The 17085-nt window shown below is 36.6% G+C and overlaps 1 protein-coding gene across 1 annotated transcript in view; it reads left to right on the top strand.

Annotated features, from left to right (window-relative positions):
* LOC141469700 (bifunctional heparan sulfate N-deacetylase/N-sulfotransferase 3) overlaps positions 1–17085 on the top strand; it is a 58725-nt gene that overhangs the window by 32009 nt on the left and 9631 nt on the right. Inside the window, exons 5-8 of the mRNA XM_074155347.1 lie at positions 323–451; positions 13571–13753; positions 15771–15867; positions 16648–16771. Of these exons, the coding sequence (XP_074011448.1) occupies positions 323–451; positions 13571–13753; positions 15771–15867; positions 16648–16771 (533 nt within the window). The remainder of the gene's footprint in view (positions 1–322; positions 452–13570; positions 13754–15770; positions 15868–16647; positions 16772–17085) is intronic.

The raw sequence follows: 17085 nt of genomic DNA, 5'->3' as shown, positions 1-17085 counted from the left end.
GAGGAGGTTGCTGAATTGTAGCTTACTGATCAGTCTCCAGTTTCAAAAAAAAAATGTGTTGAATTTTTCAATGTCTGAATTCACTGATAATAAAAATGTTGTTTCTTTCAGTAAGCACTATTTATTAATCTGCCGATGTATTAATTCAAGTAGATCATTATTGACTTCTGGCAAAGTTGTGGTGCCAAATCTACCGAGCAATTATCACAAAGGAACATTATCAGTTATGTGTTACTTATTTGGCATTTATTATCTCATTAAAAGTATAAATATTTTTTGTGAATTTCTTTTGAATTTTTTTTTTTTTTTTAAATAAATTCAGGTGCTTCCTAGGCAAACTTGTGGCTTATTTACTCACACAATTTTCTACAAAGAGTATCCTGGAGGCCCAAAGGAACTAGACAAAAGTATTCAAGGAGGAGAGTTGTTCTTCACAGTGGTTCTCAATCCAGTAAGTACAGTGTAATTTTGAAAAGTTTTTCAAAAATTAGTTAAAGGAGAAGTTATTGAGTGCTTCAGGGCTAATCAGCTGAGTCTCCCAAATAGTAATAATTAGCCACAGTGAGCTCTTCTGCTTTTTCAGTTAATTAATTTAAGATGTAATATTGTGTGTTCTGTTAGTTGTACAAAAATAATCTCCATGTTTTTTGACAATGTTAGGAATGCAGTAGTAGCAACCTGTCTTCTTGTTCTTTACTTTTGCATGAAATAAGAACCCTGAGATTTAATTTTTAAAAGAATTCAAATGTTAAGAACTGATACTACCGTGAGATGAGTACCTCAGGTAAAGTCCGTTTTCCTCCTCTGCCAAATTCATAATCAGAAATGTTAGGAACACTCATGGGTTTAGGAAAGTTGCAAGTAAGGAGTGCTTGCGCCTAAATCTGCTTTGAGAATTTTCAGTTGCCAATTCATAATAGCTTCAACAAAAAGATCCAAGTAAGTAAACCACATCGTTAATACATCTGCTTTGCCTTATCTTTAATGGAAGAATAAACAATAAAAGAGGCTATGAAACTACAGACTACTGACAGAAGAGAATAGTGTAGTACTTCAAAATGGCATGGGATTAGGTCAGTTGCATCAAAACTGACCTTTTAGACAAGCTTTTAGGTGAGTTTTTGATCTGAAGTCCAAATGAAACATTTAAATAAAATTTACCGATTTTATACAAATGTAATCCCTAGGACTCATTTTTTTCAGAACATCAAAGGGAACAAAACCTATTTCCAGTCAAATCCTTTGGAATGCTAGCCTAAATATTTTTGTGCCCTTTTTTTAATCTTCTATAATTTAATGGAAGTCCAAAGGAAAAAAGCTGCTGTCAGCTACTTCAACAATTTATATGCAGGTCTATTTTTCAAGCCTCAAATTCTTTCAGACTATAGTTTTGGTTCTTTGAGAGCAATCACTGTGTTTCGTTCTCCTTTTTCATGTTCGTATAGCAGAATTAGGAAATAAAAACTTCACTTCCTCAGCATACATGTGGTTTCCCTTCTAGAGGATGGCACTAGTCCCTGTGCTAACTTGGATGTATATGATTTTAACAGAGGTGAGATGTGGAAAATTCCATGGGTGGGAGGGTATTGGTACCATAGTGATGCTCTGGCAACGTATGGATTTTAACTAAGAGATACTAGCTTCACAAATGAGACTTAGAGGAAGACATATAGTAACAACATTTGGAATCAGGACAGACTGTATTCCATATTGAAACACAGCCACAACTTAGCCGAAAACTATTTTACCATCTTACAACAGTAGGAAAACAGCAGAATTTAATATGGTTGCTCGAGGTGTAAGCCTTTCAAATTAAAAGAATGAAGAGAATGGAGGGGAAGACAAGATGAGCAGTGAAACAATTGTGATTTTTGGTATTAGTCATAGAAGTTTGATCATGCCTCCCTAACGTCCTTGAATGTGAGCAGAATAATGTTTTTTTATATATTACAATTAGATCTTCGATTTATGCATTGTAATGTAGACTGTATGATCACCTAGTTCTGAGAAATACGATATCTCCAATACAGTACAGGCTAAAAGAACAGAAGTTAAATGCACTATTTTATAAATACAACCATACATGACTATCAGGCAGAAATTTGCCTAAGACAAATTGTTGCAATCCTTTTAAGGAGTGCCTTTGAAAAGGTGATGTGTCTGGTTTTAAATAGCTGCTTATAAACAGTTTCTAAAGTTTTGTAATCTAAAATTGATTACAAAGGCATGTAATCAATTTAAATACTAGAGTTTGCATCTTTGTGGGTTTTTAAGCATTACATGTATTTATACCATAATTTGCAAGTCAGAGCTGGGCAAAGATTAGGCATTAAAATGAAAACTAAGTAGCCTTAGGAATTTGTCTATTTATGAAGTGGAATTTTGGATTTCATAAGCTTTCCTGTGTTTTAATCAAAATTGCTGAGATTTCTTAACGTGAAACACACTGCTTTTTGGAGGATGCAAAAAATCCGTTATGAGGCATTTTCTAAACTTTATTTTTCACCGATGCAAAACAAAGAACAACACATTACCTATGAATCATTACAATGTCAGCTCAATAATATTCTCAGTAATGAGTACATAAATTTTTAGTTTCCAAAAATGGAAGATATGGGTGTAAATTAAATGTAAATCTTAACAAAGTCCTTAATTTCATTTCCTAGTTTAACTTGGATAACTGATCTTAAGTGAATATAGTTTCTGAGGTGTAGGTTACTAGGCTAAGGTTTTAGAAACTGAGTACCCTACACTGAAATAAATTCCTCTAAGAATAAAGCCCAAAATTTCTTTGTGGTTTGGCTGTGTAATGGTAGCTATTCACAAGAGAGGCTCTGCTTCCTTAGAGTATGCCAGATCTACCACAACCTGCAGAGTAAACCACAAAAAAACACAGGACCACATGTGCAGCTGTAAGCTTTTGACATGAGAACCAGCGTTATTGCCCTGTTCCCAGGGCATTGTACAGTCAGAAATCCTGCAGGTAAGAAAAGCATCAGGAAATCCTGCTCTGCAAGTGATCTCTGCTAGCTATATTTTATATGGGAACTAAGAGTTTGTTTGTTGGAGTAGCTAATCTTGTGGCTGGTGAGCTGTATTTATGTGGTATGCATTTATATCCCCTCACTGCTGGTTTGATTGTGATCTGATGGGGGCTATAAAGTGATCTTGACAGCTATGCCCATTGTGTTCATAAGGCTTCTAGAATGCTGAAGTGCCACCAACTTGAAAAAGAGCCTAAGTAGTAATATAACACACTATCTACTTTTCCAATACTATTTTATGTGTCTGTCTTCTGTTAAAGATCTTGCTGACTTCAGCGGCCCTTAGGCAAGATCGTACTATATCAGGATCTTACACAGAATGTTTTACAGAAGAAAAATAAAAAAGACCAAAAAAAAAAAAAAAGAAGCCTTCAGCAGCCCTGTAGTGTTAATACACTGGCATTATTTTCCCCACATTATCGGTTGGATAATGGACTTAGAGGGAGGTTGTGTGACTTGCACTTGTTTAGCAAGGGAATTTTGTAGTAAAACCACAAGGAAAACATGGATTGTGGAAGTCTTTAATGATAAGTATCTTATCCAATCAGATGGCTCTCTTTCTTTGTTTTATTATTTCACATTGTTACTCTTTTCCCTAGCACTGTAATGACTTTAAAACTTTTTAGCAAGTATTTTTCCTGATAAACCTGTGGAATCTTCAGTTACCGCAGATTCATCTATCTCTCTCTACAATATTGAGTGAAATTCTTGGATTAATAAACAAATTTCTGCTAAACGTCTCTTAGAATGAAATTGTACCAGTCTCCTAAGTATGTCTTGTAAATGATGAAGGTAGTGAGCAATTAGAGATTGAGCTATATATAGTGATGAGGGAGGTATAGATGCTGCCATCAACTGTATCATTTCTTGTCAGGTTTGCTAGTAAATCTGTACCAATACTGACAAGTCTCTATCAATACTTCTGAACCACTCTGAAAATAATTAGACCTAAGAACCAAGCTAAACTAAACATAGGTGAACTGAACATGCCTTTATAAATACTATTTGAATATTCCTTTGTCTGTCACTGTATATTTTCCTCTCCTGCAACTAGGAACACACATACGTGTTGCTGCTTTATGGAAATATGTCTGTACTAGTTACCTGTCTGTGCCATAGCCATTGTTTCTGTAGGTAGTTAGTGTGGAACGTGTACAATAAAGTACGCTAGGTATTTTATTGTATTTTATTCTGAGACCTGAACAGTTCAAAAAGCACTGATATAATAAAGTATTCAGCCACCTAAGTTAAAAATGAGCTGCTTTTAGGTTGCACATGTGTTGCAATGGATTTAAGTACCAAAACTTGATTAACTGAGTAACTTAAGCTATCTATTGTGAAATTATTTGATATAAAACGGTACTGTTCAATCATTAACAGGAACTTAACAAATCTGACTGTCTTGGTGATGAATACATAGTACAATAATACATAAACATACATAAAGGCTCTACACTCTTCATCGTTTCAGGAAAAGTAAAAATTGTGACTGGAACAGGATTCTGCTAAGGACAGCACAGCATATTGCAGCATTTTCTCTAATGATGTGCATGGTCTTTCATGAAAGCAGCTATTAGAGATGAGCTATTAGAGCAGCTATTGTCAGATGAGCACTTGAAATTCACTCACCTGTCCCACCGGGCTGAGGGAGGCTACAGAGTAAGAGACAAACATATTGAACAGCTCTTGTTCTCCTTGAGGCTGCACGGCCAGCAACCTCAGTTGACGCAAACGATGCGTTAGCTTACTCTGTGCTACACAGAAAATAGGAAAATGCGTTCACTTTTCTATGAAATAACTTGCTTATAGTTAAGCCAATTTAAAAAGGCGTTACTGTAAAGAGCATGTTATATCCCAGTAACAGAAGACAAAGGTTCCTATCTGTGAGTTTGTATATTTGGATTCTGTGGAATGTATACAAATCAATAATCTTAACGTGGATCTGCACATTTTGCACAGCAAAGTCAGTGGGATTTTTCCCATTTCCTTCCCATTCTTGTTCCTATTAGTGGGATAATATGTAGGTATATCATTGTCCCTTATTCTTTAAGGCATTGACACACTGTGGAAGGAGCAGAGTTGAAAATAATGCAGAGAGTTGTATAATGAAGTGGTGGAAATCCATGGTACAGGTTCCTCCAGAACGCTCTGCAGACTCAATCTTATTTGCAAAACTGGAAGCAGTTGACTGAAGAGGACTATGAAGGACTGAGAAATAATCAATCTTGATCATTTTGATTTCTCTTCAAATTGGAGTCTATTTGAAAAGAGATGAAAAACAGAAACAACTATGAAATTGCATGAGGTACCTAGACAATGAACTCCTGTTACCTATCTTGAAACAGAAAACCAGAGGATAGCCAATTAAATGAGGATGAGAATTTTAATGAGAATTGTATCAGAATCTTCCTCTAAGGTAGTGTTTGTGACTTCAAGAACTTAATAAGATTTGAAATATGGAATTAAATTTGAGTATTTATGCCTGTAGTAGTTGATAAGACATGTATTCCATATAAAATTCCATGCTTTATGTAACCCTGGAAAGCAGGGAAGACTTTCATAGGGGATTGTTTTTCACACATCTCCCAGATGTAGAGTATCCTATACTTTCCTCATACATCTCTCTGATGCCATCTGCTTCTGTAGACAGCATGCTGCACTCAATAAACAGGCCAAATGCAGGACAAACCTACTAGTTCTATTCATTTTTTTTAATATGGAAAAGCTTTCTGGTTTTCTAAGTGCAAATTTTCAATATTAAAAATAAAATTCATGAAGCAGATAAACAATATGAAAAGGAGTATATCTCATCTGCTTTCTACCAGTCCTCTAGGTTTTATTCCTAAAGTTTATTTCCATTTGTTAATCTGTTTGGTTTAGTTTTCAAATGATGATGTGGAAGGTATATTTTGATTCTAAAATCCAAGTAATCTAATTTTTCTTAATATGAGACTGGGACTTTGATGAGAGACATGGTCTAAAGCAACATTGGATGCTTTTTTTCCAGTAGCATAACTAAAAGTTAAGGTGTCTCAGTTTAACTTTGTAGAAGGCACACATTGCTAAATAGTTCTAAAATATCCTTTGAATGATGGAGGATACAGATTGGGAGCTTTGCTATCCTACAAGATGAATGTTAAGGGAAAACAATGATTCATTAAAATCTTCTATACCCTTTCTGCTCCCAAGAAAAACAAACAGAACAGAACACAGGAATTGCATTACCTGCACTTACGTGCACTTCCTTACAAAGTACTATGTGTCTACAGATCTAAAGAAAAAGGAAAACGCCCTGCGGAGAGGAATTTGGTGAAAGCCTTCAAATGGTTGACAGCCCAACAATGAAACTAATGTGTAGCCAGCTGTATGTTCTCCGTACGGTTACAGCAGTACTGATCAAGAGGGAATACTGTTAATGGTTTAGGCCCTGTGTCTGGTTGATCTTAAAATAATTGTAATCTTTGTGCACGTTCAGTTCTAAGTCTTATTTTCCTCTAATTTTTACCTCTCCCAAGTTACAGTGAGTAGAGCTGTTATTAAGCTAATTGACTTGCAGCAAGGGAGAAATTATCTCCTTTAGGACTGAAAATGAGAGGATTTATATGATCATCAGCAGAACCTACTGTATCTTACTGTGACCCTAAATGAGATGAATAGTTAGGCACTGGGACTGTGGAGGAAAGTAGAAAAACAAAGACGTTCAGGCTCAGATCTACCCTTTTTGTCTGTCCTGCTTTGCACAACCTCACATTTAATGGTACCAAGTGTAAAAGGCATGAAAGATGACAAATGTGTTAAGAAGCGCACTGACGTGCAGGTATATCCCTGAGATCTGATGTGTGGGGTCCATTGTTGGCATCCCACAGTAGCACCACTGGGAGCATAACCTGGCCTCTCCAGTGGGCTGGTTCACTTCGGCAGGTTTGGCCCACTTCATGGGTGAGTGAGAAAGGCACTGTCCTCTCATGACCATTTTAGGAGCTCTTGGGAACCCCAACAGTAGTTTGGGGAGTTGCCATGAATTGAGGCAGGGGGAAGTCAGTTTTGCCTAGCATTTTTATCGACTGCAAAATACAAGTATTCCTTGCCTTCCTATCTGTTCTTCAAACCTCGCCCATAAAAGCCAGAGTCTGGTATTTTGTGGATGGAATAGACAAAGTATTAAAAAACCTAAATGAACAGGCAGCATGGAAGGGCTGCGGAACAGATGGGATTAGCTGTCTAATTAGAGGTGATTCCTTGTAACGGTGTACAATAAATGCATTGAAATTCTGGGCAATAAGAAAGCTTTGCCCTTCTTAAAAATTCTCAAATGGAAAGCCCTGTACAAGTGGTTTTACAGCTATTTGTGAAGCAAGTCTTTTGAGCGGTACTGCCAATTGGGAAATTGAGTCACAAGGGTAATAAGCAATTTACAGAGAAAAGCAAAAAAAGTTTGTCCAACAGCTGAAAATAAACTCGGGTTTCCTGGCTGTCAGATTAATAATTCGGAACTACACCAAATACGTAATTTTGTTTGATCTTATAAATCTTCCCTGGCTCCATTATATTTATAGTGGAGACACTGCTACATCAATTCAGCTAGTTGGCTTGCCGTCTTTGCAAGTGGAGATCCATGGCAGCTGTGAAGCCAGCAGGACAGCCTCAGGAAAAAAAAGGGGAGCTGCAAGCTAGAATCTCTCTGTGATGGAATTGACAGCTCTTCTGGTAGCATACAGGTCTAAAAGGAATATCCTTCAACTATTAAAAATATATATTCAAGCATAGACTGCAATCTGATTCATTATTCTATCACTTTGTTAGTCTAATGGAGGAAAACCAGCTGTTACTGAGTCTCTGAATACGTGAAACAAAATTCTTTTGAGTAACATGCAGACAATATCAGAACGGCAGAGTGTGCACAATGCCAAATTAATTGGAATATAGGTGTTCTGAGAGTTAGACATACTCTTGTGGCCTGTAAACATTTGTTCAGTAGCTAAAAATCAGCAACATACTAAATTGGTAATGCATCTGCCCCTAGTGCCTAGCAGCGATCACCTAATTAATTGTCAATCATAATTTAACTTCATTTTAAAGTGTTGTGCTTAACTTCACTAAGTTGGGAGGCCTCAATGCTGCCTTTTAATGTTGTTGCACAGGCTGGAGGAGGACAGACCGCCCATGACAAAAGTACCTTGATGACTGGTTCAATAGTATGAATTTATTCAAGTTGGATTGCCTGCAATAGATTGATATGTGGTAAAAAAATGAAAGATGTGCCCAGTCCATAAGAAATGGTTATTACTAATTATTTTCTTGTGCCAACTCTTCTAGTTCCAGATTTGAAATGCCAAAGTAATATTAAATCTGTTGGACAACATCAATGTCACTGCAAGTCTGAGTCCTCCCTACACTTCCCTGATGCTTTCCAAAGAGGGTCCCCCTAATCTCTGAAAAGGGAATCTTCTCTCTGCTCTTGGGTTATGGCCCTATTCTGACAGCTTAGTGCAGAGGTCTCCAAAGTGGGGTACGTGCACCTCAGGGGGTGCTCAAGATGATCCCTTTGGGTGTGGGAAAAAAATATTGGAACTTCAGTAGTAGAAGTATATAATTTATAAATGAAATATACATACGTTGGGGGTACACGCTCAAAAAATTTTTACTGATAGGTGTGGGCGATCAAAAACATTTGGAGACCTCTGGCTTAGTGGACTACTGTTCTACAGTTCTTTTTACTGTTCTAGAGATTTTTGTGGTTGATTTGTTTCACTCTGCTGTAGACATTGCCACTTCTTTACTTTCCTGCATTATTACTGTAACTGAAACCAAATCAAAGTCCTCCTGATGCCATACACCATTAAGGAGGTATAAACAGAAAAGGGGTATGAAGAAGAATAATAGTGAGTTCTAAGTGCAACCTATTCATCTGCAGAATGTTTGTGTAAAACAGTTTGAATATGAAGCAAGGTACATTTTGCTTATCAGGATATATGGAAAGAAGTGGGAATGTTTGCAGGTTGTCCAACACAAAGATGTCCACTCTGCTGTTTTCCATCAGAGCAGCTGGTCTTGCTTACTGTAAATCATTTCTCTCCCAATGTAGAGAATACCAAAGAGCTTGGTAAGGTAAAAACAGAAAAAAAAAAAAAAAAAAAAAAAGGTTTTTCCCACTATCCTTAAATGGTTCTTCTTAGCCCTGGCTTTCCAAAAATAGACCCCTTGACTCCAGGGGGAAGAAGCCAGGAATGCAAACATGGCACAAGCCAGCAGCTATAAGAGGGGCTTCTTGCGCTGGGGAATGAAAGGGTAATGCCATTCCTTTAAGAGACGGGCACCTCTGTTTTTGTCAGGAAAACAACACTGCTATCAAGGCTGTAGAAGCTTAGTTAGTAGTATCTTTATTGTATAATTTTAGTAGGTGCAGCTTCCTCATACTGTTGATTTTGTAGTGATCAATATTTTTTAAAGTATGCAGCCTGGTGAAATACCATCCCTCGCTAGAAGCTGGGTAACTTGTTGCATTTTTTTTGTTTTGTAGAAATTGTTTGTCAAGCATCTTTTGTTTTCTCTGTTCTTCATACATAAATTAGATCATGCTGGTTCATCTTTTCCTGATACAAGTGATTTAATAGCAGCAGCTCAATCTCAGTCTCAACTCTAATTTGTTGACCTAGAAGCTATTGCCTCTAATTGGGAAATGTTGTAGTAAGGAAACACAGCACGGAATGAGCATTCAAAAAGATAAAAGCTGTTTCTTCTGAGTGCTTGTCCTCATTTCCCTATATCTCTGTAATACTAGTCAGAATCCCAAATAAAATTAGAGATTGGGAGGAAGAGCAAAACAGAAATAGTCCTCTGCCTTTTCGTTCTGGGGAAGGAGGAATGCAGAAATGGTGAGGAGAAGGTGAAAGGAGCAGGTCATACAGCTGCCGGTAAGGCTCTGTGAGAAGGCAAAGTAAAGCACCTTTGCTAGTCTGATTGAAAGATGAGTGGGAGCAATAAAGGAGCTGCTGCCCGGAGACCAGATTTGGTCCCAAACCATCATTTTTAAAATTGTCTGCATTCCATTTCAGTCCCCTCGTGAAAGATATTAAATCCCGTGGAGAGTGTGCATTGAAGTGCAACCAAGATGATAGTTTGTTTATGAAGAACAGCTAAAAAGGGTGATCCCTCTTGCACTGAGATGAAGAGAAGGCTTAGGTACCCTGAAAGAAATTAGTTTAGAAGAGGGCTGGGAATAATAAAATCAAATAAGCTCTTTTTAACTGAAAGGGAAGCTAAAATGCTTGTTAGAGTAAATATAAGTCCATTCACAGCTGCTTCCCTTTTGAAGAAGGAATAAAGAAATATATGAATCTCTATTTATATTTTGCAGCGTTTCCCAGAGGTGCAAGATTATTGAATGAATAAATAGTGTTATTTACTAGATCTAGTCTTCTGAGATGCCCACAAAGGATTCCTTTTATATTTCCTGATCTGTGGTTTTAAGAGAATAAATCTTTAATAACATAACATGCTGACTATTAGCTGGCACAGAAAGAGTAATCATTCTCATTAGTTAGAACTTTTTTGAGTGGAACAGAATGTGGTTTGATACAACAAAACAGAGCATCATAACTCAATATGGAAGAGAAAAAGTAATAATTATGTTTCGTCTTGGTGTGAGACTACACACCTGCAAATGGAAGGGCAATGATACCAGTGTCTGTCCTTCTGGGCAGCTTAGTGGGAAAGCAGGGACATGGGTAGCAACACACCGTGCCCCGCAGCTGGGCCAGCACCAAGGTGAAATCCCTCAAAATGGCACTTGAATATCATTTTCTCCTTGTAGCCAGGGAAACTGGAGGATCAGCTTATACATCTCTCCCAGTGCCGTGGCTGTGTAGCATTTGTCGACAAACTCAAGGGAACGCCCCTAGAGTAGGAGAGCACAGCTGGCAGTTGGCATCACGAACTGTAGTACTGTAGGCATCTCTCGTAGGGATCCCTGGGGTGCAAAGTGCAAAGGTCCTTCTCAGAGCAATGGGAATGCAGCCATTGCAGCATCACGCTCCTGTTAGTTACTCAGGCTGCTAGCTTAGCCTGTAAAGACATTTGCAGCTGAAAGGAAGAGTAAGTAGTTCTCAGGTCAGATCAGGTGGATTAGGCCCTGGGTCAGCAATATTTTATTCTATGAAGCACAGGATTGTAGTTTGCTAATCTTACACAGTAGTGGTAGTGATTTTACTAGAAATTTGTGCAGTAGCAACAGGAAGGGAAAAACTTTTGTTCAGATTTTCCTGGAAGATGGTCTCAACTGATCTGTAATATTTTTGATGCCATATAGAAGTAAAGGAGACCTTTTCTTCAATATAAAGTTGTATATTAGATCATGTATTTGGTTATGCTAAGTATGGACTTCTTCTCAAGATTTAGCCATTCATGCTTTAAACCAGCATTTGATCATCTTTCTTTTTGTTGTAAATAATTAACCATAAAGTATTTGACATTAAAAAATAACTGTAAAATGGGAACTAAGGTATCTGCTATATTTTTTCCCCTTCATTGACACAGTTTCATATGCTGGAAATTATTTATGATTATATGTCCGATCAATTTTTCAGCCTCCACTCTGACGTTCTTAAAATTACAGTGATATTCCCTTCAGGGAAAGAATAATACATGTTTTCCCCAAACTAGCAATCTTTTCAAGTTCTCTTGCTTTTTATTCCAGTTGTTGGCAGGTGAGGAGTTGCCAGGAGGTGAACTGACATAAATGTCAGAGGTCAATGCGTGTGTAGGAAAGAAACAGCCTGTCAAGAAAACAAGTTAACCTTTTTTATGGAAACCCTCTGATTGTATCTTAGTTGAGAACAACGTGGTCCTATGACTGGTCTGTTCTTGCTTTGAGAACTGAAATAAAAGAGGAAACTTGGAAAGGTTATACATTTGGCAAAATACTTATTATTGGTTGCCTAAAGGGGGAAGTTGTTTGGTTTTTTTTTTTTCAATCTCAGTCCTGTCTGGAAAGAAATATTGTATCCGTATGATTTAGCAGTGTATATCTTCTAATTTTTCTTGAGTCAGACAAACTGAAGCCCTCAGCTTACTTTATAAGCCAAGAGGTGTCACCGAATGACCCTCTATTGACAATTGATAAACCCATTTTCTGTGTACTGCAAGTACTCTGTAGTTTTTCAGTCAGGTCTTCAAAAATAGCAGCTCAATGGCTTTGAATGTTTTATATCAAAGGAAGGCAGTGTTTTAAACACTCTGAAACAAAAGAATAAAGCTGTAGATTGAAATTTTTCATTCTTTTCTCTTTTTTAAATTGAAGGCTGGCATTCCTTTACAAAAGATTAACTACAGTTCCTGAACTAATTGCAGAATTACAGCCATGATAAGCCTTTTTCTTTTTAAAGTGGCTTACATCAAGTTTTACTTTAAATAGAAATTGCCTAATCATGGCATTAGCAGATTTATTTATAAAACTTCATGTTTCTAATTTTTTAATGGAAATTAGTCTGGAGAGTTTATCTTGCGAGAGTTCTCCTATTTTAAAGAAACACTTCAAAAAAAACCCACTGCTAAAGAGGCAAGGGTTTGCAGATTTTAGGGTAAGAACAGACAGTTTCATCAGTGAAAAATTACTTTGAAAATGGATCATTTTGCAAAATGGAGATTTCGGTCCTCAGTCCGTGAGAGACCATCCCTGCTGTCTGTGTGTTCTTGCTCCGCTCCTCAGCACAGTTTATGTGCATCCAAACATGCCCTTCCTGTGAGAAGCCTTCACAGCAGGCATTGCTTCCACTGGGAGTGAGAGAGTGCAGCTGGACCAATGGATGTAGCGGGGAGGATTTACCTGAGTAGCAGTTCTACAGTAAGTTGTTGCAAGAGCAAAATACAAGCGGCCTTACAGCTGCTGGGATATTGAGCATTTTTTTAGATTTGGAAGTATTTTGTGCACAATTATTTGAAAGTACTCAATCACGTTTCAGATTTTTTTTTGTTTGTTTCTGCCTATGATTTGACTATCTGCCCAGTGCATGCAGAATAGCTTTGTAGAAGAGGAGAGCTACGTAATCTATAAAACTTACAGTCGGAGCAACAAGATTTAAATTACAGCAATAGAAGTCAGCTATCCCCTTGGTCTCTGACTTCTTTACTCTTCCACAAAAAAAGAATTCACATTTTCAATATTGCATTTGTATTCCACTTGAGGTAAAACTGTGGGTATTGTTTTTGTTGTATTCTTCATTAAGTAAATTTGCATAAAGATTATGTAAATATTATACAGCCCCCGGGGTAGGATTGCATATCCTAGTTCACACAGAGCTCGTGGTACCTATTCCACAATTTTTCTTTGTTGATTGCAGTGAGTTGACTTGAGAAGAAGGACGTAATTCAACAAAGAGCAAGGATAGTAAGATCTACGTGAATGTGATCAAAGTCTTGCATCTCTAAATAGGAGCAAAATGTAAATCAAATTTGTATTATCTGTGGTTACACTGCCATCTAGTGATACAGAGAGTCAATGTCTGCTTTCTTTATTTTGTTTTCTAAAGATTAGCATCTTCATGACACATTTGTCTAATTATGGAAATGACCGCCTGGGGCTATACACCTTTGTGAATCTGGCCAACTTTGTTCATACCTGGACAAACCTGAAACTGCAGACTCTTCCTCCAGTTCAGCTGGCTCACAAGTATTTTGAACTATTCCCTGAGCAAAAGGACCCTCTCTGGCAGGTAGGCAGGCTTGCTGATTAAAAGATCAGAAAAAAATCGTCTTGATGGTGGTTTTTGTGAAGTTCTTTGTTTCAGTTTCCTGCAGAGAAAAGCTGTAACATTTTCAGATTTACTAGTTGGTTCCATAAAACAGCTTACTGACGCTTCAGTGTACATGATTGTTTTTCCTGTTGCTTAAATCTCCATAGAAAGGTTGTGAAATTAAGATGTATTAAGATGTGTAATTAAAACTATCTTAATGCATTGTATTTGCAATTTTACTTGCTTTTAGAAATAATGAGGAGTGCAGAAAAGGCATGTTGTTGTTTCTTTCCTCCTTTTGGAACTAACAGGAATAAAGCATTTGACAGAGATGTATACGCGTATTTCACCAACTGGCCATTAAAGAAATAAACGTTTTTCCAAGTGCGTGAGGGCATCCACAAAGAGAAAAGAGCATTAAGACTGTGGCTACCTTAATGCTAAAACTGGCTAGCCAATTAGAAATAGATTAGATAGATTAGAAAGTTATTCATAAACGGCTGAGAACTGCCTAAGCAAGAAGTTTAACAGCACTTAATACATGGATGTTGTCAACTCTGCTGCTTGATTATCCCACTCTTCTAAGTGAGCAAATTAAAAGTATCAGGAGTGTGAAGACCTGCTAAGACTGAAGCTTGCGTTGGCCTTGCAGTTGACACATCTTCAGCCCATCAGCCAGTGCTAAGATCACAGTCCCTAATGAGAAACTGCTGCACCAATTGATGAACGCTCTCATGTTCCTTGTGCACGTGCTGGCGACTGTTCAGCCAATTCAGTGGGAAGTCTGAGTGCTGTAGGTACATGTGTCCTTACAGTGATACTATATATCACAAATATTATCCTTTTGAGGTGACTTGGTAGAAGTACTCGGAAGAGCAAACTTTACTAGATCAAACATAAAAACGTATTTTAGCTTGCTTACTCAAATGTTTTCTAGCATGGGATATTGAATTGCCAACTTAGAATCTGAGTATGAGATTGCAAATCTGGACTTAAATATACATCTTGAAATTCATGCTATTATTGAATAAAACATTGGGAAACATAGGGGAAAAATGTCAAGAATTTTGCATAGTGTTAAGAGAGAATGAATTTAAAAAATGGAAAATACCTTGTAGCCAAATGATGTGAAAAATTAGAATTACTTAGAAAAGAGATTTGTAAGTAATAGTGGCAAACATATACGGAATGTGGTGTCTCCTGTCTATAATGCACGTGAATCTGAATACATTTATATTTTTTAAGCGTAGAAGATTGATAATTCCCTTCATCTCAGTGCAGTACTACCAAACAATGGTGTCAAAAACTGTTAGCAGTAGCATTTCTAAAACAAATTAAAATTCCTTCAATCGTAAAGCAGCACATGAAAAAGCAGGATTCAATATTATGTACTGATGTTAACTGGAGGATAAGAATACGTATTTGTGAATGGAAATCCTTAAATTATAATTAATTTACTATTTAGGTTTAAAAAACTACAGCATGTGTAGGGTGGTAGCTGTTACAATAATGTAAAAGAAAAACTCAGTAATTAGATAACCCATTAGCAATTTCAAGTCTTCCTAACTTCTATGTAATTGATCAATTGATTTTGAATTATTCTCACATCTCAAGTAGATCAGACTTGCATTTGGCATAATTCCACTGAACACACTGACATTTCATAGGAGAAATGATGTTGTCCCAAGGTCTGTTGGATGACTGGGGCAACTATATATATGTAGAATGGAAACCACACTTCTTGAACATACTTGTCTCATCAGAAAAAACCCACTTGAGATACTTGAGATACAGTTTCTTGCCTGGTTACATTGCAAATAACTTCCTGAACCACTGAGATAGTTCTTTAATACATAACATGGTTTTCTATCATAAGATAAAATAATATTTTCTGGTAAGAATATTTGCACATTAGTGAAATTTATATAAAGATAATTTGAGAATCTTATCAGGTGTGATTACCAATGAAATGTTTAATTGTTCTTTTCCATTTTAGAATCCCTGTGATGACAAACGGCACAGAGATATCTGGTCTAAAGAAAAAACCTGTGATCGATTACCAAAATTCTTGGTTGTAGGACCCCAGAAAACTGGTGAGATTTTATTGTATTTCAACAAGATAGGCTATGTGTATATTCAAATAATTATACTGCTTAATCACTTTTTACTCAGACTGCTGTATAGAGATCTTGATCATCTAATAGCATTTTTTTATTTTCAGATATCATCTACCTATAGTTTAATCGTGTAAGTTACAACAACAGACAGTACACATATTGAAAATGCAGGGTTTAGGTGTTTGTCAGATTTTTTTGGCTTTATGTCAAAATGAGTAATGCTTTGATAAAGAAATAAACAAGATAGATTCTCTCTCCTGCAAGCGTCTGATTTATAGAAACTTGTTAGTTCCTGGCCTTTATTTCAAGTCAAGAAGTTCCTAATTAACAGTTCAAATTCCAAGGTTGCAATAGTTTATAAATTAACTTAATGGCTGATTTTTTTTCCTCTGTAATCAGAAAATTGCGTATGTGCTTCCTTTCATCTTCACCAATTCCCAATAGCTACTGAGTGTGAGATTTTTAAATTATTTTTGTGACAGTCTCATAAGAACCAATAATTACATTTAAAACATAGCTATTACAAGTGTGTAAAACAGATTTCAGCATTGGCACTCCGATTTCTGTTAACTATTTTCAGTTCTTTAAATGTCTTCAATTTAAAAGTACGGAAGGCACAGATTCTTAGGTGACATAAATCAGCATCCCCTCACTGAAATGAAATGAAATAAAGCTGGTTTAGACCATCTGTGGGTATGAGTCCCCCAAAAAAATGTGTGTATTTTTCTTAATCTTGGACTTTTATCCTATTTGCAGGTACCACTGCCTTGTATTTGTTCCTGATCATGCATCCTTCCATCATTAGTAACTCCCCCAGCCCAAAAACCTTTGAGGAGGTACAGTTCTTTAATAGAAATAACTACCACAGGGGGATTGATTGGTAAGATGGGTTATTAGTATAAATATAAAAGTTTATATATTGTGAACAATACAAAAATGACATTACTGTTGGTAATGGTAACTGTTTATATATAGAGTGAGATTAAAAACAAAAGACCTTCGGTGTCCTTCTGAAATGATAAATAGATGCAAGTGAATAACAATCTTACTGCAGAATATTATAAATGCATGAACTTTTGAGAGGATTTCTTGTAAATATCCATGTATTAATATATGCAAAACAGTAACAAAATATGTATTTCTCATTACACACGCCTTTGAAGTTGGAACAGTAATGGCTGTTAGTTGAATATA

Source organism: Numenius arquata, chromosome 10, assembly GCF_964106895.1.
Source record: "Numenius arquata chromosome 10, bNumArq3.hap1.1, whole genome shotgun sequence".
Classification (NCBI taxonomy): domain Eukaryota; kingdom Metazoa; phylum Chordata; class Aves; order Charadriiformes; family Scolopacidae; genus Numenius; species Numenius arquata.
Note: the sequence above shows the minus strand (reverse complement) of the source record. Positions and strands in the feature narration are given on the sequence as shown.